Source organism: Pezoporus flaviventris, unplaced genomic scaffold, assembly GCF_033815535.1.
Source record: "Pezoporus flaviventris isolate CSIRO_AGI_PZ_B2104156 unplaced genomic scaffold, CSIRO_AGI_Pfla_v1 ptg000097l, whole genome shotgun sequence".
Taxonomy (NCBI): Eukaryota; Metazoa; Chordata; class Aves; order Psittaciformes; family Psittacidae; genus Pezoporus; species Pezoporus flaviventris.
Genome location: NW_026892645.1, coordinates 6,288,293 through 6,313,050, shown reverse-complemented (window position 1 = coordinate 6,313,050; position 24,758 = coordinate 6,288,293). Strand labels below are relative to the sequence as shown.

Genomic DNA, 24,758 nt, shown 5'->3' with positions numbered 1-24,758 from the left:
GAAGCCAGGTTTCCTCTCTAGGAAACTCTGGTTCACCAAGTGCTGGTTTAGAGCCTCACACCTGCAGTAATCAAATGCAAGTATGCATCAGCTTAAATGCATTAGTTTTCTTATGTACTGCTGCACTGTTAACACCCAAAAGCATCTGGATGCATTGTGTGTGTACCTTGTTGTATGGATGTGCTAGGTGAAAACAACCTGGCTTTGAAATAAAACATACAACTGCACTGCATAGTAGCAAGTTGCACCGTGTGAGCAGCCTACCACAGAGGTACACAGTCCTTTTAATTGTCAATTTATCCTATAAAGGTAAACTTAGGGGCATTGGATCTTCATCTCATGCCTACTGTTAAGCTCGAGGCAGTCCTATTCTCTCTACGGACAGGAGGGGGCAGTGAAACAGAACCACACATCCATGGATTTCTGCTTTTTATCTCCACCCACTCACAAGATGTACCAGCAGTTCTGAGTTCTTCCTCAACGTACGACCTTCCAACCTCATTTCTGCTTCACCTGTGTCTAGTGCCAGCTGCCCTCCTCTCCCCATTCAGCAGCAGAGGGAATAATTTGCTTATGCACTGTTCTTGCCTTCCCAGATGCAACATTAATGTTCATTAGCACACCCTGCTGAGTGGCCTTCTACTCACCAGGATCTCATCCTGCAAAGGGGAACCATAGCAACAGCAGCAGAGCAGAGAGCAGGAGAGGAGCAAAGAGAGGAGAGATTGTTACTAGGAAAGCTGGAGCAGGAGGAGAGGCTCAAAAATAAAATAAACTGGAAGCTGGTACCAAATTTTTTACCCCAGATGTTAACAAAAGCAACCCCCATCCCAAAATAAAGTCTGCTAATGGGAAAGCCAAAGCGCTTTACAGGTACATCCAGAGTTTGCCCTTTGCACTCTTTTACACTCAGCTCTTCTGTCAGTTGTACTGCAGAGGATGGGGTTCCTTACAGCTGCTCCAAGATCCCATGGGGTGGATGGTTGGCCAAGCCCAAGCTGCTCCCCTGCTGGCCCACCAACAGTACCAAAACCATCTGCATGTTTATGTGCAGGGAAAGGTGGTCAAACGTTATAAAGAGGATGGACATCAGGAGTGAATATCTTTAAAAGGACTGAACAAAAGCATTTGCTTCCATTCTCCATAAAGCTGCTCATAAGACTGTGTTTCTACAAGATCTTCTAGCCTAGACAGCCTTGCCATGCCCCCAGCAAATCTGGGAGAAAGTATCATTAGTCCCTTTTCAATTGTCTTCAGTTGAGTTTCCTAATTCCTTACAGTTCCAGAGGGAATAAGGGAACTCCTCCCCTCCGCTGCTGTCTTCTCCCATGGGTGTGTTCTCATACATACCCCATGCAACCATGGCTATAATCACCCTTTGTCTCCCCGTACAGAGATTTAAGTACTTCCAGTGAAGTTCTCCAGAACAGAGTCCATAAACTCTCTTGAAATCCCTTTCTAGAAAGTAGGTACCACTGGTGGGAAAGACAACTAGAACAGACAATTCTGTACTGCAACAGTTCACACCTAGTGTTCTGTACCCCTCACTTCAAAAGAGGGGTGAGCACAGCTAGTGAAGGGGCTAAACTAACAGGGATTTACACAACATCAATAGGGATTTCTACCAGAAAAAGCAAGACCAGAGCTTGATGATCAAGCATCGTTTCTCTCTACAATACTTGCCCTCCATTGGTGCTACATGCTCAGTTCTTCCTGACTGCAGTGAGTCTAAACCAGTATTTTCTGGGTATAAATGGAGTTTGATGAATAAAAACAACTTGGAGCACTGCTGCATCCAGCCCAGCACTTGTCTACCTGGTAGCTTCCAGGTAGCAAACATGCCCTTCTTGCAGCAGTGAAGGAGATGGAACTTGGCCTACCTGGTTGCCAGCTGCCTTCTTCTTGCTCATCTGGCTGCTCCTCTGCTGAGCACTGCAAACAACAGCAGAGTCATTCAAAACCCCCCAGGCTCTTGATCACCTGAATCCTGCTCCCATCAGACTGCTGCTACAGTGAGTTCATGCACCTCACCACTGGATTCCAAGCCTTGATAACCCAATCTATTTCCATCTGCTCTCTCAGCATGGTCAACTCATTACACCCCCACCTGAACCACACTTGGGTCACTAACCCTCCACAGCTTCTGCTTCTTCCTCCCTGACAACCATAATACTCTTAAATCCCTGTTCTCCTTCCCAGCCTTGTAATACAGAGCCACTGAAAACCAAGCAATACTGAGAGCTGAGCCATACTTTGGGACCACAGCATCCGCACCAGGGCTTTTGCAACCCATTTACTGGAGCAGCTATTAGGACAGAGCCTCACGAAACATACAGACAAGAGGAGGCAATAGGCTGTGGGTGCTTACTTGGCAAAGCCAATGAAGTCCTCATGGTTTGTGTTCATGTAAGCCAGCTCGATGTCTATTAGAAGCATGACCTGCCAAAGAGATGCACAGAGCAAGACAGACATCAGTGATTTGCACTGCTAATAGTCAGGGACAGAGCCCTGGGCATTGTTCACCTGATTGTCCTCTGCAGCCAGACACCACTTGGCTCAAGCCCCTCTAGCCTAGACTGGCCCTTCAAAGGTGTCCCCATTCCACACCCCCAACCTCCCCTCTTATACACACCCCTGATCCCCTACCTGATCTTTGGTCCTGCCTTCTCTCTCTCGGATGTGAGTCGTGACAATCCTCTCCATCTCCTCACGCAGATGAGGGTATTGGCTGAGCTGCAGGAGAGAGAAAACACGTGCACATGGGAAAGGGAGGTACGAAGTGGGGAGCAGCCCCCCACATACAGGCATGCATACATACACCTGCAATCAGGTATTGTCAAGGGAAGTTCTAGAAAGCTGGACTTGCAGAAAAGTTTTCCAAGTTCCTGGAGGTCTGCTGGGAGCAAAGCTCATTCCCCTCTTGGTTTGGGCTTCAGGAAAAAACCCTTTGCACTCTTGCAGCAACCTTCCTGCCTCACTGGAGGCCTGCGCCAAACTCACCACACTCTTCCTGGCATGACCTACTTGATAAACCCTAGATGTAAATGCTCATTGTAGCAGGCTAAGTAGGTGAATGGCCTGTTGCTATAACCTGTGAATACTACAGAAAGTCACCCTGAGAAATGAAGTGGATTTCAATCCACACTTGCTAAGGCTCTATGTGAAAGCATCTGGCCCTCTCCAACATCTGTAAGCAGAGACAGGATGTGACCAACTCAAGGGTACATGTCTTCAAGAAACACTGCTCTAGGCATCCAGCTGCTTCTACCTGCTCTCCGTGTGTGTTGGGGCAGGATTACATAGCTGAGGTCTGTATTCACATCACACCTATACCACAGTTTTTGCATGTTACCGAGGAGGAAATCCTCCTACTTCAAAGATGTTATGAGCTGTGATTCAGAAGAAGAATTACCTACAGAGATCCTGCACAAGAGACACTGCCAGAATCAGCACCCTTAAAGCCCTCTGGGTTTCACACAGCACCTATCTACCTGCCTACATTCATAAGCCTCTAGTGATTTCAGTAGCAGTAACTGTATGCTTCTCAGGTCAGGCCCAGTATAGGCAAATGAGATTAATCCTCCAGACCCAGCCTGTTCTTCCTCACTTTTCCTATCCCCCACCAATCTCATTTCCCCCATTTTTTCCCTAATATTACCTCTAATTTGACTATAATGTCAAGCAGCATTTCCTAATATCAGTCTTTTATACCCCCTTAAGGGGAGTATATAAAGAAGTTTCATTTGCCTATAATCTATACTGCATTTTGTTCCTTCAATTTACATGAGAGGAGCTGCTTAAATTGGTTTGGCTTTTTGTTCTGTACACGTAAGCAGTCAGAAGGTGTTAGAAGGAACTGGCTCAAAGCGTGCAGCATCGCTCCTGGAAGCCAGATCTGACATTAACTATCAATATTGCTAACATCTGATTACAGATAGTCTCAAACCCTCCCAGCACTTTTGCAGTCAAGTAATCGCAATAGCCTGGAACTGACACTGAGCCCTAGCTTTGACACTGCCTATTTTCAGATGTGTGGTTTGTTTTGGACACCAATGACCCTGCAGAGGCAGGAAAAAACAAATGGAATTGGTGTTCCCCACCACCACCTTGTCTTGAAAGCACAAACTGGGTGTTCTCCATGATCCTGACGGTTTAGGCAGCTGGTTGCTTCAGAGACACACAGGCAAAGCTTCCTGTTTCCTTTGGGGGTTGGCAAAGGATAGATGGGCAAGTTATGTCAAACAAAAACAGGAAGTTGGAAAACCTCTAAGCAAATCTCAGCTTCTTTGCTTCAAATTAAATAAAAAAGTCAAATAAAAGACACATCAAACCTTCCCCCTCCCGCCCCACTCCCAACCAGTACAAATGCCCACAAAGTGCAAACCAAGTTGGGGTTTACTCCAAACCCAGGTCCAAATCCAGCAACGTTCATGTGCAAAAAAATAAATCAATAGCATCAGTCCCCATGCAGGAGCTTGCAACCCCAAGCATGCAAAGGAGAAGCAAGGGTGGGCAAGGGAAGAGGACACAGGCAGCCACAGGATGTCACACCACCAGGGAACATGCAAGAGGGCACAGAGGGGCAGGGAGTTATCACCAGCAGAACAAACAGCACCCAGAAATGCCATGACTCTGAAAGACAGGAGAGCAGGCGACCCTTCAAGGGGTTAAGTCTGTCAGCCTGGGATCGTGTCCCAGCTCAACTGGGTTTTCAATCCTGTTTTAGCTGCATTTGCCCGTTTAATCAAACTACAAGCTTACAGCCCTCTTTGAAAACCAATTTGTCCCAATGTTCCTTAGTTCCCCCTCTTTGCAGATTCCAGGAGACCTTGCCAACACACCAAAGAGCAACCTTTAGCTGAAGGCTGCTGACTTGCAAGATCTTCCTGCACTTGTGAGATGCTGCAGTGCAGTCTGGCACAGAAGGTTCCTGCTTTTGGAAAAACACTAGCTAGAACATTATCCTCCTAAACGTAAGGTCTTACATCTTACACCAGCTTTCTGCTGATTTTGGAGCTACTCTCCATTTAACCAACTGGAAGCAGCTCAGAATCAGCCCAGAGAACAGCTGGTAATGGCTACCTTCTCTTCAGGTCTCAACTTTGTCTAATAGTCAACTGCAAGTCTCTTTTCACACAGGAAAGCTGTTACTTCTGTAGACAACAGATGGGTTTGCCGCCCTCCATGTTCTTTATTGACAGTCTCATATTATTGCATCAATGCAGCTTTATCAGCTGCACATACAAAGATTTCCTCACCATCTGGGGTGAAATGAAATAATTGTGACACCACACAAACAACACACAATAGTTCAGGTCAGCAGCAAACCAAGGCTACAGGACTGTTAAGCTAATTCAAGAGGTGTTAGCCCAAGTGATCTTCCTTTCAAGAAGCCTTGCAGGGCTTCTAGTGAGTTTACAGGTTTGGTTTTGTCATCTGAAAGGCAGCATCAGTCCGCACCACAGGAGGCTGGGTATTACCTTACAATTAGCATCAGTCCTCATGTAGCCTTTTCCAGGTGTCTTCCCTAAATAGCACATGCTCTTATCCACATCAAGCAGGGCTATAACATGCAAGATAAATATTGCAAATTGACTTATGTTCCTGTGCTGGTACTACCTTATGCTATCAGACCCCATCTCAGGCTGGCTGCTATCCTAAAATGGTCTATGGCAGTTCCTTTCTACTCTTCCAGGGGGAGATACAGGCAAGATTAACCTTACTAATACATGTAGACATTTGACTTTAAGCACTAGTACTGTTCCAGTACTGTTGCTACATATTTCCATTCAGACAGTTATTTCACATCTCTAACATTTACCTCCCTGGCCTCTCTGCCTTTTATTACAGCTATTAGTCTCTTAGAGTGTTACTGCTACTATCACCTTCCTTGGTTGCATCACCTTGGAACATCCTCATGCGGTCCTCCACAATATCACAGGTTATAATCCACAGCGCAAGTGGGTATCCAGCCCTTCTAAAGACGTCATCCAACAGAGAAACCGGAATTCAACAGCCTTGGGGGTTTCATGAGCCTTCTCCCTCCCCACCCAGAGCAGACATCTCCAGCCAGATACAGCAAAAACTGTCAACAACCAAACCCATCAAATAAAGAGAAATGGCTTGGAAAGGAGTTACTCTGCCTTGCCACATCAGCCCTCACAATCTGGCAACAGCAGGAGTCAGCAAGAGACAGACATGCCCTGAGCTCTGCCCAGTCTAAGACGTCACCCCTTTAACAGCAGCAGTGGTGAGCTCTGTATTCCTACATACAACCAGACCTTATGAGCTCAGCTCTTGCCTTCACTCTGAACTCGTATCAATTCTTATCTTCCCTTCCTTCCCAGCTTAGGGGTATACATTGGTGAGTCTGGCTGCAACCCTGCAAGAAGAGAACTGTAATTATCAAGTCCTAAAATAACCCATGAAACAGCTCTTTCCAACTCAGCTTCCAGAACATACTCCTCTTGTGCCACAGATGTCCCTGGCTCCTCACTGGTGTGGTTAACACCAATTGCCACAACTGCCTTTTTTTCTTTTATGGAGGCATGTGGTGCCCTCTCCTGGAGGAAACCAGCCCGGGAAACAAACCCACTCCTGCCCCAGTCTCTAAGCACTATTTAACACCTTCCACATCACTTGGGGCAGCTTCCCTCTCCACCTACTGCTGCCCTCTCCTAGCCTAAGGCTTCACCTCCTGTGCTTCACAGCATACAAGGAGAAGTATCCACACTACCTCCAACTGAGCATAGGTCATGGAGCGAGCGATCAGCAGGAGAATGATGCAGAGGGTGTAATGCCTGGAAAAGCTATTCCCCAAGCCTTTTGGGACAGTCACCTTCTGTTGACTCTGAGTATCTCTTGCAGAACATCTTGCACCTCAAAACCTGACTGTTTTGTACATGCTACTGCTTAACGCAGCTCTGCAGACAAGATGGAAACCTGCAGACCATTCATGCTGGGGGATGTGAGCTCTTTTCTGGCATTTTAGCTTTTTCTGCAGTATATGGACTTTTTAAGGGGGTTCACAAAAAAGACATTCCAAATGTGCAGGCAGTGGCCCAGAAACAGGGCTTACAAAGGGTTTGATTCACACTGAGGTGTATACTACAGAGCCAGCCAGAGGGAAAGTGTATGCTGGAATAATCCGCTAGATCCCAGCTCAAGAGCCCAGCAGCTGATGCTCGCTTCCCTGGGCCTGCTTTTAAACTGCTCTTACACCTGCAGGTTGCTGCTTTCCTTCAGCTACATCTTTATACCCATTTCCTCTCTCTAGCTTTGCTGGAGTTCCCAGGGGTGCGTGCGGAGAAAGCGCATGGAAGTGTGTGGGAACGGAGCGGGCTTTCTTTGCGTGTTTTGTTTCTTTACCTTTTCGCTACACTTTCTGATGGTGGATGTGAGCTCACTCACTACCATATCCACACACTTCAGACTCGGCTCCTTCAACTTCTGCACCTGCTTTTTCACTATGGCTTCAAAAGCGAGGTCAGGCGTGAAGAGACCCGTTCTGCATGGCAGGGGCAGGGTGGGAGGAAGCAACGAGGAAGAAGAAAGCGAAGCAGAGAAAGAGTGGGAAGGAGGAAAAAAGAGAAGGAAGGAGAGGGGGGGAAAGAGAGAAAACACAAGGCAAAATGAGAAGTGAGATTTTTGGTTCATTCCATTAGTTTATTGAACCAGGTGAGCATTGCTATGGGGCCTGTGCACTGCCAAGTATCAGGAGAGTCTACAGGCAAATGGAAGTGGCAAAGGGGAATGCGGTAGGAGCGGCTGGGCCAGTGAAATGGTGAGCTGTCAAGAGCAAGATGAATGGATGGAACCCCCCAGGGATCAAGTGATCTCCTCAAGAAGGAAAACTTCTTTGGATTTTAAGACAAAGCTGCTTGCCAGTGAGCCACTGCCTCTCTTCTAGAGGCTCACCTGGTCTCATTTCCCTTTGCTTCAGGCACTCCCCTTCCCACCACAGTTATCTCCTCTTCATGTTTCCCTTATTCCAGCTGCAGGAAGCCAGAACAGGATCCAAGTTAAGACTTGTTAAGGTCTGTCACATCTTGCTGTAGCAGAACTGAACTGAATTTGTGGCTTTCAGTTGCAGGGATTCAACCTGCTCCACTTATTGAGCATATTTCATTTCATTTCACTCACCTTCCCTGCAACATTAACTTCTTCAGAACAGATACACCCAGTTACTTAGGCAAATGCAAGCATACTACAGGGCACCCACAGCTATATAAAGCATCCATTCTGCCCCAGGTAAGCTGTAGCATCAGACCAATACAGGCCAGTTGAGGTTTATAAGGAAGCATTAATTTCCACTGATACCCAGTGGCCTGTATTCACAACGGCCCCACTATGAAAAGGCAGGAATTCCATAGAAACTAAAATTACTAAAATATGGCCTAGATTAATTCAAGACTATTGTACCCAAAGAAGTTTTTCAGCACAACTTTAACACTTCAGATCTTCTACCAGGATGCTCTTTGTTACACAGACCGAGTTACTTGATCTTCATCTTTCACACCTCTGTGGATAACACCTGCAAGACCCCAAGCAATAACAGCACTATTAAAACACTCCCCAGCACGTATTGTAAAACCTACAGCTAGTTTTTGTAAGACCAACAACTATTATAATATCTACAACTAGCTGCTCTTCCAAGCAGCAAAGAGTTGGAATGTGTTGCAGGATTCAGCTTCACCCAAGGACCTCTCTCAAGGTGCCAACAATGCCTCTTTTGAGCAAAGCAAGGGCATTTCCAACGTTCACAACCTCTGACTCAACAACAGTTTTCTACTAATGCACTTGACCTGCTAAGCTCAATAATACCTGTTTTACGCAGCAGACATGGAGGGCTCTGCACAAAACCAAGCATCTTTAATACATCAGTAGCTTCCAGTACCTGAACATCACCTGAATCACAGTATTTTCTTTCTTCAAATACAAATCTGTAGCCATGGCTACTAGAGCACACCCTAGCACTGAGGTAAACCATCAAATTCATTGCAGTAGGAGCTGAGCTAAAACGGAATGCTTTAATCCTGAATCTGTGACACTTCCCCCCATCCCATGGCTTCTTCCCATCCCTTATTTCCCACCCTGCTACCCACCACCTGATCACTTGAGGAACCTGTGCTGTCAGAACAGATGGTCTATTCTGAAATTATCAGTAAAAGAGGAAGCAAAAAGGAACAGTGGAAAAAAAAAATACATGGAAAATGGAAAGAAGGATGCAAAGAGAAAGAATGAATGGGAGATTTGTTATAGCAACTGAGGAATGGAGAACAAATCAAGAGAAGCTTCAGAGGGCATGAAAAAGGAGGGCCCTTCTGATCCAGTTAGCAGGCGACTCTGGATACTTGGCAGCCTGAGGGCCACTGCTTACCTGTCGCCAGGCTCTAATGGCAATTTTCTGGGTGCTCCCCACAGTCACACACCCCAGGAGATGACAGCAGGAAGGAAAAAGGAAGCTCCTCCAGCACTCTAGAAACCTGAGCACTCTCTCACTGCATCCACTTTGCTTTCCCAGTCTGTCCTGGGGGCAAAGCACGTGCCTGCTTGCCTGAGCCCTTCTGTAGAGGCTCTTGGCCCTAAGGACTAGGCATTCCTCCAAGCAATGGCAAGTATCACCACTTGGGCACCTTTCCCCACCCTTGCAAAGACAGGGTGTCAGACTCTCCAGACACCTCCTGCGATGCCCATTTACCTGCACCGTAATAGCCAGTGGCGATTCCAGTCTCCAGTGCCCATACCATCATCCTAACTGAGGTGCCTTTCCACCAGCACCTAGCCCTGCCTGAAGCAGCAAGCCATGGCTGAGAGGAATGACACAAGCCATCTTATCTTGCTGCCTTTCAACCCCAACCACAGAAACCCAAGAACTGCCATATCCAAAGGGGAGAATCAAGGCAGCTTCCCTCCCTCAGCCCCAACAAATACCAGTATGGATCCCAAAAAGCAAAACCTGAAGCCCTCTCTCTGATATCAGGAGGACCACAGAGACTGATGGACATTTCTAACTTGCTTCTTCTCAGCCATGTGCTGCTCTACCAGAACAGGGTATGGACCAAGCCAACCAGAAACCAAGCCAAACATCACAGGAATGGTTCCTTGTGACACAGCCCACAGCTGTAACTGCTGCAGCCTCTGAAGTTCAGCCCCATACTTGTCCCCAGCAGCACCCAAAGACTAGTTTGGGATTAATCCTCTCACTTCTACAAAAACAGAGGGGACAACATTTAAATCCCAGTTTCTGCCTTGGAAAATAAACCCAGATACTAAATTTGAAGTCAAATGTGGCCACATAAGAAATACCCTAGGTTTTAGAAGGAATTAGGAGTTATGCTACAGATGGGTAGCAGGGATGTCTCCAGCACCCCTCAGCTCAAAAAGGCAGGGAACAGGGCCATGGCCCATGTCCCACAGCACTTCCCTTCCTGTTTGGCTTGTTGGCTGGATCGTTCCAGGCTGGTACCGCTCAGGTCTAGTCATGCTGAGGAGGTGGTTAGAAACACCGAGTGTGGCTGCAGGCAAGTCCCTGCCCAGGTCACAATGCTGCGCCACAGCCAGCGAGCGGGTGGAAGGTGCCAACTCCATGCTGCCTCTGGTTACCTTCTTGGTGCACTGTCTAACAGTATTGATTAACTCCGAAATGACCATGTCCACGCATTTCAGGCAAGGTTCTTTAATCTTCTTCACCTGCTTTTTCACAATGGTCTCAAAGGCCATGTCGGGTGTGAAGAGACCGGTTCTAAACACCCAGGGTGGGGACAAGAGAAAGCAGGAGGGGGAGAAGGGGCAAGGAGAATGTCACAGCGTTACACACACATCTTGGAGCAGGCACCACCATCACTGAAACCCGGCACATGGGGCTGGGAGTGAACATCACATCCCCTTGGACAAGCCCTGACTGGACTCCATGGAAAATGGGGGATGCTTGGCACCTCACAGGAGGGAGATTCTGAAGGCAAAACTGATCCCAGCTGGACAGCCAAGGCCAGGCCACCATTTCACCTCAGCCACCAGGACAGTTTAGTTTTAACCATATGAAAGAGTACCATGGACTTGTATCCCTCTTTCTATTCTTTATGTCAAGACACAAGAAGGAAGGTGAAAATCTCATCATCAAGGCAATTTTACCTTTTAGCCTTCTGCGACTCTCACATGGGAAGAGAAAGCAAACTGACTTGGATGATTGCTCCTACTCCCAGATTCAAGCTACTGGGGTGGTCCAAGGAGATTATCCCTCCCCTTTGGCTGACCTACCGTACCTTTGAAGTCTTCAACTCCATTCAGAAGGTCTAGAGGTATTTACAAGGCTACGCAGCCAATGGTCTGCCTAGTGCGTGATACATGCCTGATACCATGGATGTTCTTGATGGCATAGCTAATCTCCCGCCGCAGCTCCTTCTCATCAAACTCCATCTGCGCCAAGAGAGAATTTGATCAGAAACTGTCTGACGCTTATTTGCGCAACCCCAGGATCCACAACAACAAGAGAAGATGTCCCACGCCAGCACTATCATGTGACAGATGAGATATTAGCCCAAGTGTTGGATACAGAGTTCAGCCCTAAAGCTTCTATTGCCAATGCAGACATGCTGGACAAATACAAATAGCTGAGGGCCTACAGTTACAGATGCCAAGCCCCGGCAGCTCTCAAGGAGCTTTGCTGAGATAAAGCAATCTGACTGAAGTGCTAGATTGCTCTCTAAACCACAGTTCTGTCTCCCAAGATTCAGCCCAAGGTCTTGGCTGATGTTTTTTTTCAGTGAACACCAGATATTTACAATTCACATACAAAAATGTATTATCCAATACAAGGCAGACTCTTGTATTTCACATCAAAAGGCCTCATCTTATTCAAATGCAGAAAAGGAAGCAAAATGCAGACAAATCTGATCAGGTTAGTGCACTCTGCCATCCAAAGAAACTATAATTCAATTAAAATCCTCTTTAACTCTTACAACAGTAGAACAGTTTCTCCACTATTCCCACCTCTAGGCCATTGACAGGGAACAGACAGAAGTCATCCCAGCTGTATCTACATCCTCTTTCCAGCTTCTTGCATATTTTATTAGGGCAACTCTAACTCTAGTCTGGTGCTCAGGACCAAGGAAGTACAAGTTTCAGCACCATTCATACTATGTGAAATCAGTCAAAGGAGCTCTGACACAACATATCTGCAAGAACATTTACTCACCGATTTACTGTTGTTTGTGTGGAAGTTATTTTGCACATTTAATTTAGCATTTAGAAATTAAGACAAATACTGTAATTTAAGAGAAGGTTAAGTTTTTTCACAAGGATGGGGACTGAGGGAAAGATCAGAAGTGTAAGAAGGCTCTAATAAAGGAGCCAAATTAATAAAAACAGTGCTAAAGGGAATACCATGAAACAAAGTATTCAAAAGGGAAAGACAGATGATGAAAGATACCAAGAGGAGTAAGGAGACAGAAGAGGTAAAACAGGCAAGATCACAGAGTGGATCTCAGCAGCACAGGGCAGCAGTACCTTCACCAGCTCAAAGGGGAAACGCTCGTGGAAGATGCGGTTAATCCTAGCTCCTCCTGACAGCTCATAGGTATCAATTTGGTCTCCAGAGCCTTCAATGCGTTTTTCAAAGTCCACAGCAAACTGCTGGACCATCCTGAAAGAAAACACAAGGCATTAAGTAGAAGTCATGGCTGAGCAGTCATCTCCAGGGAGGGACTTGCCACTGGGGCCACTCACTGAAGCAGAGCTTTGGTCTTGCGAGCAGGGTCATCAGGACGAAAGTTCTTATATTCCTCCACCTCCTTCTCAATGGAGAGAAGCTGGCTTTGGAGCTTGTTGCGCAGGCCTGGCAGGGTGTCACGGATGTGGTTGGTCAATTGCTACACAAGAAAAAGGTTGAAGGTGATAATAAACCTCTGGGTGGTTACTGGAATGAGTTTGGTACCTCCACACCACAGAATAAAAGAGGAATGCTCCTTTCTTCTGTGCTCAATCCTTCTGCGCGGTCCTAGCAAATCTATCCCAGGACAGATACCAGTTATGAGTTGTGTCTATCCTGCCTCTCCAGCTCCTACCTATTGCACCCCTCTAATTCATCCCCTTCATTTTACCTTCTAGTCTAGTACAAAACTCCCATTCACACAAGCCTGCTGTCTCCACCTCAAGAATAAGTTTCACATGCAAGTATTAGCATTAGCTAATACAGGTAAAGACTATCCCATCTTCAGATTAGCAAACCGCTGACACCAAAGGTGGTGGTTAAACCCTTTTACAACAATAAACACTTCAAGGCAAGGCAGGAGCCAAAACCACTGATAAGGCTCTAATAAGAGGGTTTCTACAGAGCACAGCTGTAGAAAATTCCAGTTTAAAGATGATTATTTAAATAAGGTGGAAAAAAACCCAATGCAATTCTTCACTTAAGGAAGCATTTCAAGGGAGCAGAGAGGAAAGCAAAAATACACTGCTACTGTATAAGACAGGAGACAAGATAGCCTTAATAGATTTGAAAATGACTACAAGAATCATATTTAAAAATCAATCTTTGCAGCTTACTGTTAGATATGGAGACCACTAGAAATTTAGAAGGCATCTTTTAGCTTAACCAGAAAGATGTTGCATTCTGATAGTGCAGATGCACCAACTACTGATTTTGCACCAGTGTTACTGAGAGCATAAAGCAGTGCTCTGCCTCTCGTGTGTAAGCTCTGTAACTGACCTTAGTATTTTTCACTGTGTATCAATATTCATACAAGGCAGGCACTTCTATCTGAGAAGAGGCCCGATGGCCATTCCTAGGACATAGCGGGCAGCAGTTCTTAACTGTTGACAGTACCTGGTTCAATACTTTCTGCAGGTAAGGGGTTCCCATGCGATCAGCCATGTGTCTGTAGGCCGGGTGGGAGAGAAAGAATTTCCTCTCTGCAGCCAGAGCTGCTTGAATGTCCTTTTTGCCATCAATGTCCTTCTGACTTCTGTTCACTACACCAATGTAACCTGTAAGAGCACAGTTAAGAGATCAGATGGCTGCAAGGATGAGAATGCAAATGGGACTCAGACTAAGAAGGAAGTCATCCAGCTGGCAACACTGCAACAGGGGAATTCTAGTAGCAACGTGTTATTAGGAACTAATCGGAAGAGTTTCAAACTAGGATTTCCTCTGAATGGCATGGTTGGGGATGCAGGACAGAAATGACTGTGCAACTGAGAATTAGCTTACTTACTAAGTTTTCCCCCAGCCACAAAGCATTCCCTAGCCTCATTCATTTGAGACTTTTGTTAAAAGCCCAGGATAGGTACTTCACTATGGCTAACACAGCATGTTCCACAGTGCAAAATTACTTCATCTGATGTAGCAATTACATTCTAGATAAAAGATGAGGAGTCTTTTAGACAGGAGTTTTATATTTTTGCAGCTTGCCTTAGTAAAAGCAAAGGGAAAGTAAAGATAAGACCATAAGGTTGTGCTTCTGCTAGGACTACATATCTAAGTACAAATACCTAAAGAATTGCTATCAGCAGTCCAGTCCCTGACTTTTCTCAGTTCCAGCTTAGAACAGAAATGGCTTAACCACAAGTTGTGATAGATATTGCAGGAAGGGGATGCACTGGAGGAAGAGGATGAGGCCAGGACACCTCACATAGGGAAAACAGAGGAAGGAAATGAACATGAGGAAGCATACCTCTACGAAGCGGAAGCAATTTATTTTCTAATACATCTCGTGCATCAGTGCCTTCATCCATAAGATCCAGCTTAGTGATGACTCCAATAGTGCGTTGCCCTAAGGAAAAAAAAGAGACATACTTGATCAAGCAAACAACTTAATATTTTCCTCTGCTTATAGAGCTTACAGGTTGCCCAAGCTGACAACTCACACCACCACCTCTCAGAAGAATGTGTGTTGGCAAAGATACAACCTGAGACAACAGACAGGAGCTCATAGCTACTGAGCTAATCACAACCAAAAGGTAAAGGGAAAAATCAGGCTACTATTCAGTAATGTCACCCTAAATAAGAGATACTTACCTTGAGGATCCACCTCCTTTGCAATCTTCAGAGCATCAGAATTGGCCAAATCAGAGTTGGCTGGAGATACTGCCAGGATGAGGCAATTCTCTTTGGTGACAAACTGCATGAGCATATCTCGGATCTGAAACTCAATGTCAGGGGGCTGGTCCCCTACTGGGACTTTGGTCATACCCGGTAGATCCACCAAGGTCAGGTTCAGGACTAGATATAGGAAACAGAAGACAGCACAAGGGAGTGTTGAGATAAGCCATGTTCTGGTCTATAAGTAAACACCTGTAGCTTTAGTGTCTCAAGTATATCACAGGCATAACAGATGCACACAGCTTTCTAATTCTGTTACTGCTCAGTAAAATCTTGTTGCTACTGTTACTAGTTGTGATTGTCAATGTCATCACCTTTCCTTTCAAATTACTTGTATCCACCCTGATCAGGAAAACTGTGTCCTCAAAGTCCTTCCATATAGACGATACTGAACAGGAAGGAAGAACAGTACAGGTTTTTTTTCGACTTTATAGCAAAGTCTGGAGATTCAGAAGAATTGGTTCCATGCATTAAGAGCTGTCCCCAGTATTGAAGAACTCAGTCCTGCCATCCTTATTCAAGGAAGGTTCCTTCAAAGTCAGCTGGGCCTTCTCCTGCAGGACTACAATATGCAGACCTCTAACTTCGTCTTGTTGAGAGAAAACACAGCACTGAGCTGCTGCCTTCCAGAATGCCCAGAGTGTTGCTCACAGTTAACGAGATGGCCAATTTGGGACTATGTCACTCCCCTGTTTGCCCAGAATTCTTCCACTGAGATCAGCAGCATTTGCCATAGGCACTACACAGAAAGAACTACACAAGGTGCATATTTACATGCAAGCAGAAGTGCTCTTCAAGAAAGCTACTCTCCCCATTTCTCTTTTATTTGTTGTTCCATTTATTTGCCCTGTAAAGCAGTATCAGACAGCAGCTCTTCAGTGGAATGCCCGTACTGATAGAAAAGAACAACCTCAGGAAAAACCTTCTGCACAGGTATCAGTTGTTTCTGCCAGCAGTCAGATCCTTGAGCTGGCAGATAAACCTCTTTTAGCAGTATGTTCAGGGCTAATGATTTGACATAGCATGGCCCAGCACATGGAGATTAAAGTCAAAACCAAGCACACTCCCCATTTCACCTCTGCTCTATGTCTATTTCATGACAAAGCACCAGCCTGTCTCATCTCTCTGCTGACTCAGATGCTGCATTAGGACTCACCATGGGGAGAGTAGACTCGAAGATTGATGGGCACAGGGGAAATCCCTTTGTTGGAGCCAGTAACACGATCCGTTTCAGCCTCAATCTCCAAACGGACCTCCTCAAAATCAGTGAATTTCTTTCCTTTGCAGTGTAGGAACTCACCATATTCTATTTAAATAGAAGCAGAGAGTCAGAAATAGTCACCAGGGTCAGAGGAACACTCAGAGTGTAATGAAAACATCATGTTCCTAAGCAAAACAAAACAAAACTACAGTTGAAGGGATGAAATCTGACTAGAGCCTTTCCCACTAGGACCTGCAGGTTGGCACTGCAGTCACATTATCTGATCAACATCAGAGAACTCAGTAGAGCCCAACACCTTCACAGTTCAGCTTCTGTCTCAGCAGAGATGGATCCTCACTTGTTTTCATTCAAGTAATAACCTAAGACCTTCTCTGGTAATACAAAGCAATCCTAGCATGCACCTACCTGCAGCAGTGACTTGCACAGCTCCCATGGGAGGTATCTTGGTACAGGAAAATTTAGCCTAGTTCTGTATTGATGTGCTGGTGTAAATAACAGTCTCTTTATATAATGAGAACAGACTCCAGAGTAAAACACCTCAAACTTCCTCTTGACATGGCTCTGAGCTGGCTGCTGGTTGGGGATTTTTTGTGTGTCAGTCCTTGACTAGGCTAACCAATCCAAGAACCCTCTGTTTCCATTTCAAAACCTCCTAAAAGTCAAATTGTGTCCTTACAAGGCAGGAGGACTGCTGTGCATAGACCAAGTTCACCTGACAAGAGGAAAAGCACCTTGAAACATTCACTTGCCATCTCCTGGATGAGATCTTAAGGGGAATGGTAATGAAAATATGCTGCAAGTAGCAAAACCAGTGAACTGCCCAAAAGAGCAGCCACACAACTCTGCAGCCTTTCTTCTGTACATTCCAGCATTCTCACACTGGGGTTTTCAGTACATTAAGTCATCTCACCCCCTTATTTCAGCAGATTATCAGCAGGGTGATCTGCCTCTTAGGCCTTACAACTCAGCCACAGCTGCAAAGGACAGTTGTGATAAGTGTATGCATGGAGCCTTGCCTAAGAAGTTAGAATAAAAACCCCAAGAAGCATTTTGCTTCTGAACACTTCATGCATCACATATTAAACAGGTACAACGGAAAACCACCCGCAGGCCGTTCTCACTGGGGAAAATCCTAATTTATTTCACAAACACGCACACCAAGCAGTGCCAGTGATCAAATAAGACCTTTCTTAGAGAGCAATCCATCTGGATAGGCAGGGAAGGTGCTCACTTACCTGTGCTGGCATTTACCAGCTGCAGGACCAGCGGGCGCCTGGTTACGATGCCAGATCCACGGGGCAGAAAATCCCTGAAATGAACCAGGAAGTTTGATGAGTGAACGATTGCTTCCTTCCCTTTTCACAGCTGCTCTGCCTCTACAAGCATACGGAGATTCCAACAGGGAGCCTCAGTCACAAAAAGTAGTTTAAGGCACTAAAAACCAAGTGCCCCCCCTCAAAGAGGATGCGAGCTTCTTTTGAAGCAGCTTATACTCACAGCACATTCCTTCTAATCCTGTAACAGCCGTAGCTCCTTCAGATGAAATTCCAAGTTAACCAACAAGCTCATTTAATGCAGCTTGGGAAAAAACAATCTCTTTTATTAGAAAGAAAAGAAGTTGAAGCAGAGCCCCCAAACCAGTGTGGCGCCTTTTAACAAGATACAGTTGCCCAAACTACAGCAAATCCCCCCATCCCCTGCTCTTTGGGGCTTCAGAAGACACCACATCGCTCCAGCATGCAAGCACCATATGACACATCTTAAAGAATAAAGAGCAGCCAAAGGCTTGCCTCTACCCAGGGTTTCTCTTGGCTAACTACTCGAGACATAAGTATTGCCAAGGCAAAAGCAATAGCAGCTTCCTTCTATATTCACAAGAATCCTGAGTTTTTGTGTACTTCAAGACATTTCAAAGGAAGGAAACCCTTCACCATCCTTCTCCAAATGCTGACTTTGCAGCCACAGCCAACAAGTTCTCCTTTACTTTTGCTATTTCCAAAGCCAAGCACTTTGAGCCCACTGAGCCAACACTTCAGTTATTGATCTCCAACTTGCATTATCAAATCCTGCTTTACTGTAGGAAAAGCACCACCTACATTTACAAGCATGAGCTCCCCAGGGATTAAGGTTCCACTCATGTTGTGCTCCATGATTTCCTGAAGCTTTCTGCTTTAACCAAAACCCTGATTTCTCTGCTGTCCTTGTCACAGCTACTATGGCAAAAACTCAAGACAAAGGCACATGAAAAAACCTGTGTGGCACCTGGGGTCCAGTTTCCTGTGTTAACTGAAGTAGTTCCTGGGCTATTGCAAGGAGAAAACACTAAATCCTCACAGAAGGCAAGACAACCAATCCATTAGATAAATTCAGTCACCTAAATCAACAAGTTTAGTGCTGCTGCTTTAGTTCTGAGTGAAAATATGCACAATCTGATCCCTAATATCAGTAAGTGAATGTGCACTCTTATCCACGTGCTATTGGGAGGTACATGCCATTCAACTTCCGAGTTCTCTCTGCACTTGACTCCTATTAGGAGTTGCAGACAGAAAGCTGCATAAAACCCCCACAGCTGATGCAGGATCACCCTGTATTTTACTCTTCACCTCCCTTTCCTCCACAGTCTTTTGGAGAAACTCCTCTTCCTGCTCAAGCCTTTCAAATCAGACACTAAAAAGTTTAGATTAGTAAATACTGTGACAAGCTAGCTAGGCACCAGGCAGAAGGCAGTGCATGGGAGTCTTGCCTGCCCTCTTGCAGTAGGCATAATGAACTGCTTGTGTAAGTGGAATTACAACAGCAGAGCATGTGCAGAATGGACAAGATGCTCAACACAAGTTTTGAGCACACTTGGGAGCCGGGCAGGGGGGAAATCTCTACACACAAAGTGATGAAACTAAGCCAGAATCAGGGAAACAACAGACAAGGTAAGAACCACCCCATGCCAGGTGACTTGGGCAGATGGGAGCAGAAGGGCTAGATAAACCAGCTTCCTCAGCTCCAGCACATATGCACAGTAGCAAGGCTCCAAGTGCTGGCACAACAAGGATAGCAGGGATTCCTCTTGTAAGACAAGGCAGCCTCTAGCATGACACCAAAAGCAGTCTCATTACATACATCACTATTCAAGACTTTGTGCCTGAAATATGTTATTCAATTAGGTTTGAGGACACAAACACCATGGTTTCCTTCTCCACTTTGATTCTTAAAAACTGAGAATTACTTGTTGTTTTATTGTAACACAGAAGTGGCATGGCATTTGGTTTCCTATGCTTTTAAGCAGGAATACCACCGTGCCAGTTCTTCAGGCAAGGCTTTATGCAGAAAGCACAGCAAAATAGCAGCTGTATTCAGGGAATAGAAATACTTGACTTGCTTGCATCTTTCTTGATTAGCTATTGACTCAAAATTCCCCATCAAGATATTGGAAGCCTTATTTATACATGTCTCACACATCTTTTATTAACTACTGTCAGAGAGAAAGCACTGAGCTAGGTACATGTTTGGTCTGAGCAGTGATCACCTTTCCTAAATCAAGACAACAAAAAGAACCAAGGATGCAAATCCCGATGGGTCTTCAGGCTGGAGAAGTTGTGGCAGGGAAGTGACCTGAAAAGGCATTTTTTGTTCCATTTTGCATTGCTCACTTCCAAAATGCTTACACATGCTCTTGACTAGCTACCTCAGGGCAAACCCCATCTCATCATCCCTTCTAGTCTTATTTCTATTTTAGTATGCAGAGCTGCATTAAAGCACAGATTTAGGCTGAAAGCTGCATTAGTAGTGCAATAGTAAAACCAAAATATTTGAGGAACAGCAAACAACCTAACAGTTGCTGTAGAGCAGCATCCAAACAAAATCCAAACCCATTGGGAACACAGTAAGGCAATCGATACCATGCAATAACACATTTGGGAACAGGGCACTGGGGACTTCAAGTTTCCTTATTAGTGTTTTGAATTAAAGCCAAACACCGTACAAAGAACTTCCATGCATAAGATAACTTGGAGCCCTCCAGAACAAGAAGGTGCTGTTAATGACAGAAAAAGCACATTTGCTCTAGAAACAAGTTTCAGAGTTCATTTACTGACTTGCACAGTCCAAAGGATTAGAAGTTTAAGGTAACATGGACCAAAGACATTTCCCACTAGACTATAAAACGCAGGAGATTGACAAACTGCTTGTATAATTCAACCTATGCTGTATGGAAAAGGAAGGAAACTGCTTGTATAATTCAACATATTGAATGTTATGAATACTAAACATGTATGGAATGCACTGAAAATTAAATGCAATTTTAGCTATAAACACTCGTGAAAGGAAACAGCATTAATGCAGATCTGAAGATCTGCATAATCTGAAGCACTTTCTTTTTGGTCATATATTCTAGAAACTTCAATATGACTGGACAAGAGGGGTTACTGCAATCCTTTATGCGGCACCACAACTGCAGTCTTATAAGCCCAGCTCTCAACCCAGCAAGAGCTCGAGTTCAAACCAACATGATATCCACAGGGAAACCCAGGAGCATCTGGCAGTTCACAGGACAGGTAGTGAGGACTCCTGTGCTGTGTTTTATAATAAAGAATATAATGAAGTATAAAAATTAGTCTTATACTAATTTTGCCCCTGGTTTACTGAGCCTCACAAATAATTTACTCCTTGTACTGCAGAACTGAAGGGGTTTTGCCCTTTCACCATCCACTGGTAATCTCTACTTCTGAAAGGACTTTGTGACAGAGCTTTTTCATGCATAATTTGTGTCTTCACTGAAGCTGTAATTAAAGCCATTGGCAGGTAAGAACAGAACTGAGTCCTTGGTACCATCTCTTGATCTAAATGGAGGACGGATCAAACGCTTCTACCACCACTTACTTTCCTGCCCCCCAAGGAAGCCGGAAGGTTTGTAAAGCTGTTTATGCAGGGCTTTGAAGCACCAATCTAGGACTAGTCTGGATATACCAATACAGCATCCCTGCAGTTATTGTTTGTCAGTCCTTTGAGATTCTTGGATTAGGATGCGCTGGAGAATGCAAAGCCTCAATTAAAAAGGCAAACCAGCAGCTTATGAAGACATAAAAGTAGTTGTAAAGAACAGAAGAGTGAACACCACCATCTGATCATTTCATTTCAATTTGATTTCTTCTTAAATATCTACAGACAAATGGGGCATTGAGGGCTGTGATTAATTCCCAGTTTGGATTATATTCATTTCAGAAAAATTAAGATTCACACAGCCTCCACAGATCCACATGGCTGTTTGCTTTCTTCAATCCACTATTTATTTCCTGTGTTCTGGTGGTGCCCAGGGACAGCAATTCAACCAGAACTGCACTGCACAAAGCACTATGCCAATACACAGCAAGCAATACAGTTCCTGTCCTTATGGATTTTACTATCTGCTTACAAAGTTTGGACCTGCTCCTGCTTAAGCTTAGAACCACCTTCACTTCATCTGCCAGTTCTTGCAGCTGATAATTCACACGCATCCAGATCGAGTTCTTCATGAGCTCATGATGGCACAGAGCATTATAGGAATCCCAAGCCAACCTTTGGGTATTGGTACCTTTATGACTCTTCTGATCCTTGCACTGATTGGCAAGGATCCCATCCTCATAAAGGCTACATTCTATGAATGGCTTATACACATCGCTGAAGAACACTTCATCTCACAGCACAGCAGCTACGTTTTCAAACATATTCTTACTCCTGCGTGTATGACTTGAATGAATCTTTAAAACACAGGCTGGCCCCTATGCGACACATTAACCATACAAAACCTGCATGGTCAAAAATAATTACTGTTAACCTTATGGACTAAAACAAACACCTCAAACAGTAATAGCCTTCCACTTAGACACTAACTCGAGTTCCATGCTCCTTCGTAACAGACATCATCTAGTTCTACCAGAAGGTAGAAGCCTGATGCAGAAACTGCCCTTGAGAGCACCTTCCTGCTCTCATCGCTCAAGTGACACACAAGTACACTCATAAGCAATTCTGGAACTTGGACACAGGGCAAGAGGAAAAAATTTGTTCTTTCCTTTATCACCCAGTAGGTCAACACAAAGGCTGCCTTACAGATTGAGGCTCTGCTTCCCTGCTGACTTTGTGGCCTCTATGGGCTCTTATCTTCCCTGAACCAAAGCGCTTCTCAAACAAAAAAAGCCAGACAGGCCAACACAAAGAGCAAGCATTTAAAAGCAGGTGCATTATGAACACCAGCACCCATCAACCTGCTCTTCTGCTTTATTCTGCCCTTAGGACGCCAGTCCTTCAGACTCAGTCCTGTGGTCAGTCTCATTCCCAGGTAGCCACGTTTCTTTCCATTGAGGTTAACACTTCTAGACTCAGAAGTTTAAGCCACGGGATGAGTGTTATTTACCCACCGATCCCCACAGCACAACCATGGGCCTAGTCTTGACCCACAGTGAAAGAAAGAAATTCCATAAGCACTTGGTATAATATTTCTTAGGCTGTAATTGGTACTGGTCACACAATGGATACATATAGAACTAAAGATCTATTGTAAGTACACCACATTCCAGCATACTGGCAATATTATTGTGCACAATGATGCATTATACAAGAATACAATTGTGAAAAATAAAGACAGGCAATAGTTCATGAGTGTCATCATAATATACATGTTACCAGAAACAATGCAATTCAAGAGAAGGCTTCCCACTGCCTTGTACCTTGAGTTCCTACTTACAGCAGCTCAAAGGGAGGTTAACACTATTGTGCTGGCTTGGGACACTTGCTTTGGTAAGCTGTTCTGGCATTCAGACAGCATCTCTAGTACCTAGCTATTTGTCCCCAGTGTAGCAACCTAGAGTAGTAACCAAGAAAGGCCAAGCAAACCTCCTCTCAAGTTTGGGAGTTCTGCCGTACATAAGATGAGCTCCCAGAGACTGTCTCACAAACTTCATAGGTGCTGTCCGAGCAGGACAAAGCACAAATGCCAGTGTAAGCTGAAGTAATTTATAGCATTTGACTGAATAACTTGCAAACAAGCGTCAGAGGGGACAGATCATGAACTAGAAAGTAATTTCTGAAGCTTGCACCTTCTATTCCCCTGTCTGCCTCGAGTTCTTCTATTCCCTTGCACAGCACTGCAGTTGATGCCAACACAGGTCCCCAGCAAAGGTGAAGGGTACACTGTCTACAATACCTTTATTAACAGAGACTGGGGTACTGTGGTCTTCAAACACGAAAGGATAGCAATTATGCTAATTCACTGTAACAAAAAATTATAGAAATAGGCTTTATTACACGTTCACACACATGTACTGCTCCAGAATTAACACTAAGAATCATCTTTCTGTTTTGTTTCCCCTGTCTCTTTTACAGCTGACCAGGACATATGTTCCAGAGCATCTTTTTGCATGTTCCTGCATCTTTTTCCCCATACTGTGCTCTCACCTTATCCAAAGGCAAAGTAGCATACACAGAGTTAACATATGGAGTAAATAAAGCCACATTAACAACCTACATTTATTACAAAAGGCAACATTTCAGAAGCCATCATGACCCCACATCACAGGCTTTGCCAAAAAGACAAGAAACCTTTCAGGAGACTGCCCCCCCCAAGGGAATCCAGCTCCATAGAAAAGTGCAGGGCTGGCTGTTTGGAAGCCTACAGACAGCAAGTCTGGCGAGTCAAGGCCAGTTCCTCGAGAACACACATAATGGTGAGGTTTGTTTCACTGACATTTGGGACTAAATGATGTGCCATGGAGACACAGCAGCTGAATGGAGCTCCCACCTCAGCCACAGGGCTTGTCTTATCATAGGATGCAGTACTTGGCCACTGATCTAGATATACAGAGGTGACAGTCTATGCCCTGTGTTACCTTAGCAATTTCTGATAAAGCATAAACCTTCTCTTTCCCACAGAACAGGATAAGCCTTTCGTTACCGAAATGCAGTCACATTTACGTGTTCCTGTGGGTCTCTGGGAGGACCCACATGCCTTGAACATCAACAGTGTTAATCAAAAAATGTGTTTCCTCCACTCAGAACCCATTTGTTGAGCCAAGCGTGGGCTGAGGGGGTCAGACAACTACAAAGGAGATACGTGCAATGCTCCCTCACATCACTGGTACTTCAGCTGCAGTGGCAGTGTTCAGACTTCAGCCTGCAGCACCTTTGCAAACGCTGCTACAGCAAAAAGGAAAGTGCAGAGCGGTTTCTGCACAAACACTTGCTCAGAAACAGCTCTCTTCCCCCCTACCCCTCCCAGAGCTCACTAAATTCTGCTTTTCTGGCTTATCTCTGACTGCACAGACTGGTTCCCAGGAGCCACTGCAGGCAGTGCTTCTCATTCCCTCTTTCTGCATCTCCCTCCTTTCTATTTCAGCCCCTCTCCTGCATATGCCCCTATGCAGGTCCCAGCAGTGGGATAAGATAAGAAGTTTCTCTATGTTTATTTTTATT

General features: G+C 45.0%; 1 protein-coding gene across 21 annotated transcripts in view; it reads right to left on the bottom strand.

Annotated features, from left to right (window-relative positions):
- DNM1 (dynamin 1) overlaps nucleotides 1-24,758 on the bottom strand; it is a 64,546-nt gene that overhangs the window by 25,079 nt on the left and 14,709 nt on the right. For 16 of the 21 annotated variants that reach the window (XR_009747476.1, XR_009747472.1, XR_009747475.1 and 13 more), the window contains exons 2-14: nucleotides 17,558-17,631; nucleotides 16,257-16,406; nucleotides 15,017-15,220; nucleotides 14,673-14,771; nucleotides 13,826-13,986; nucleotides 12,727-12,869; nucleotides 12,508-12,643; nucleotides 11,351-11,418; nucleotides 10,606-10,744; nucleotides 2,647-2,733; nucleotides 2,369-2,439; nucleotides 1,881-1,932; nucleotides 648-659 (exon numbers count right to left, since the gene is read on the bottom strand). Coding sequence is in view for 12 of the 21 variants with exons in the window: in XM_061476728.1 (XP_061332712.1) it covers nucleotides 648-659; nucleotides 1,881-1,932; nucleotides 2,369-2,439; nucleotides 2,647-2,733; nucleotides 10,606-10,744; nucleotides 11,351-11,418; nucleotides 12,508-12,643; nucleotides 12,727-12,869; nucleotides 13,826-13,986; nucleotides 14,673-14,771; nucleotides 15,017-15,220; nucleotides 16,257-16,406; nucleotides 17,558-17,631 (1,396 nt within the window). In the remaining 9 variants the exon portion in view is untranslated. Of the gene's footprint in view, nucleotides 1-647; nucleotides 660-1,880; nucleotides 1,933-2,368; nucleotides 2,440-2,646; nucleotides 2,734-7,368; nucleotides 7,508-10,605; nucleotides 10,745-11,350; nucleotides 11,419-12,507; nucleotides 12,644-12,726; nucleotides 12,870-13,825; nucleotides 13,987-14,672; nucleotides 14,772-15,016; nucleotides 15,221-16,256; nucleotides 16,407-17,557; nucleotides 17,632-24,758 lie in introns of all 21 variants that reach the window. The other 5 variants (XM_061476719.1, XM_061476726.1, XM_061476721.1 and 2 more) reach the window with 3 other exon arrangements.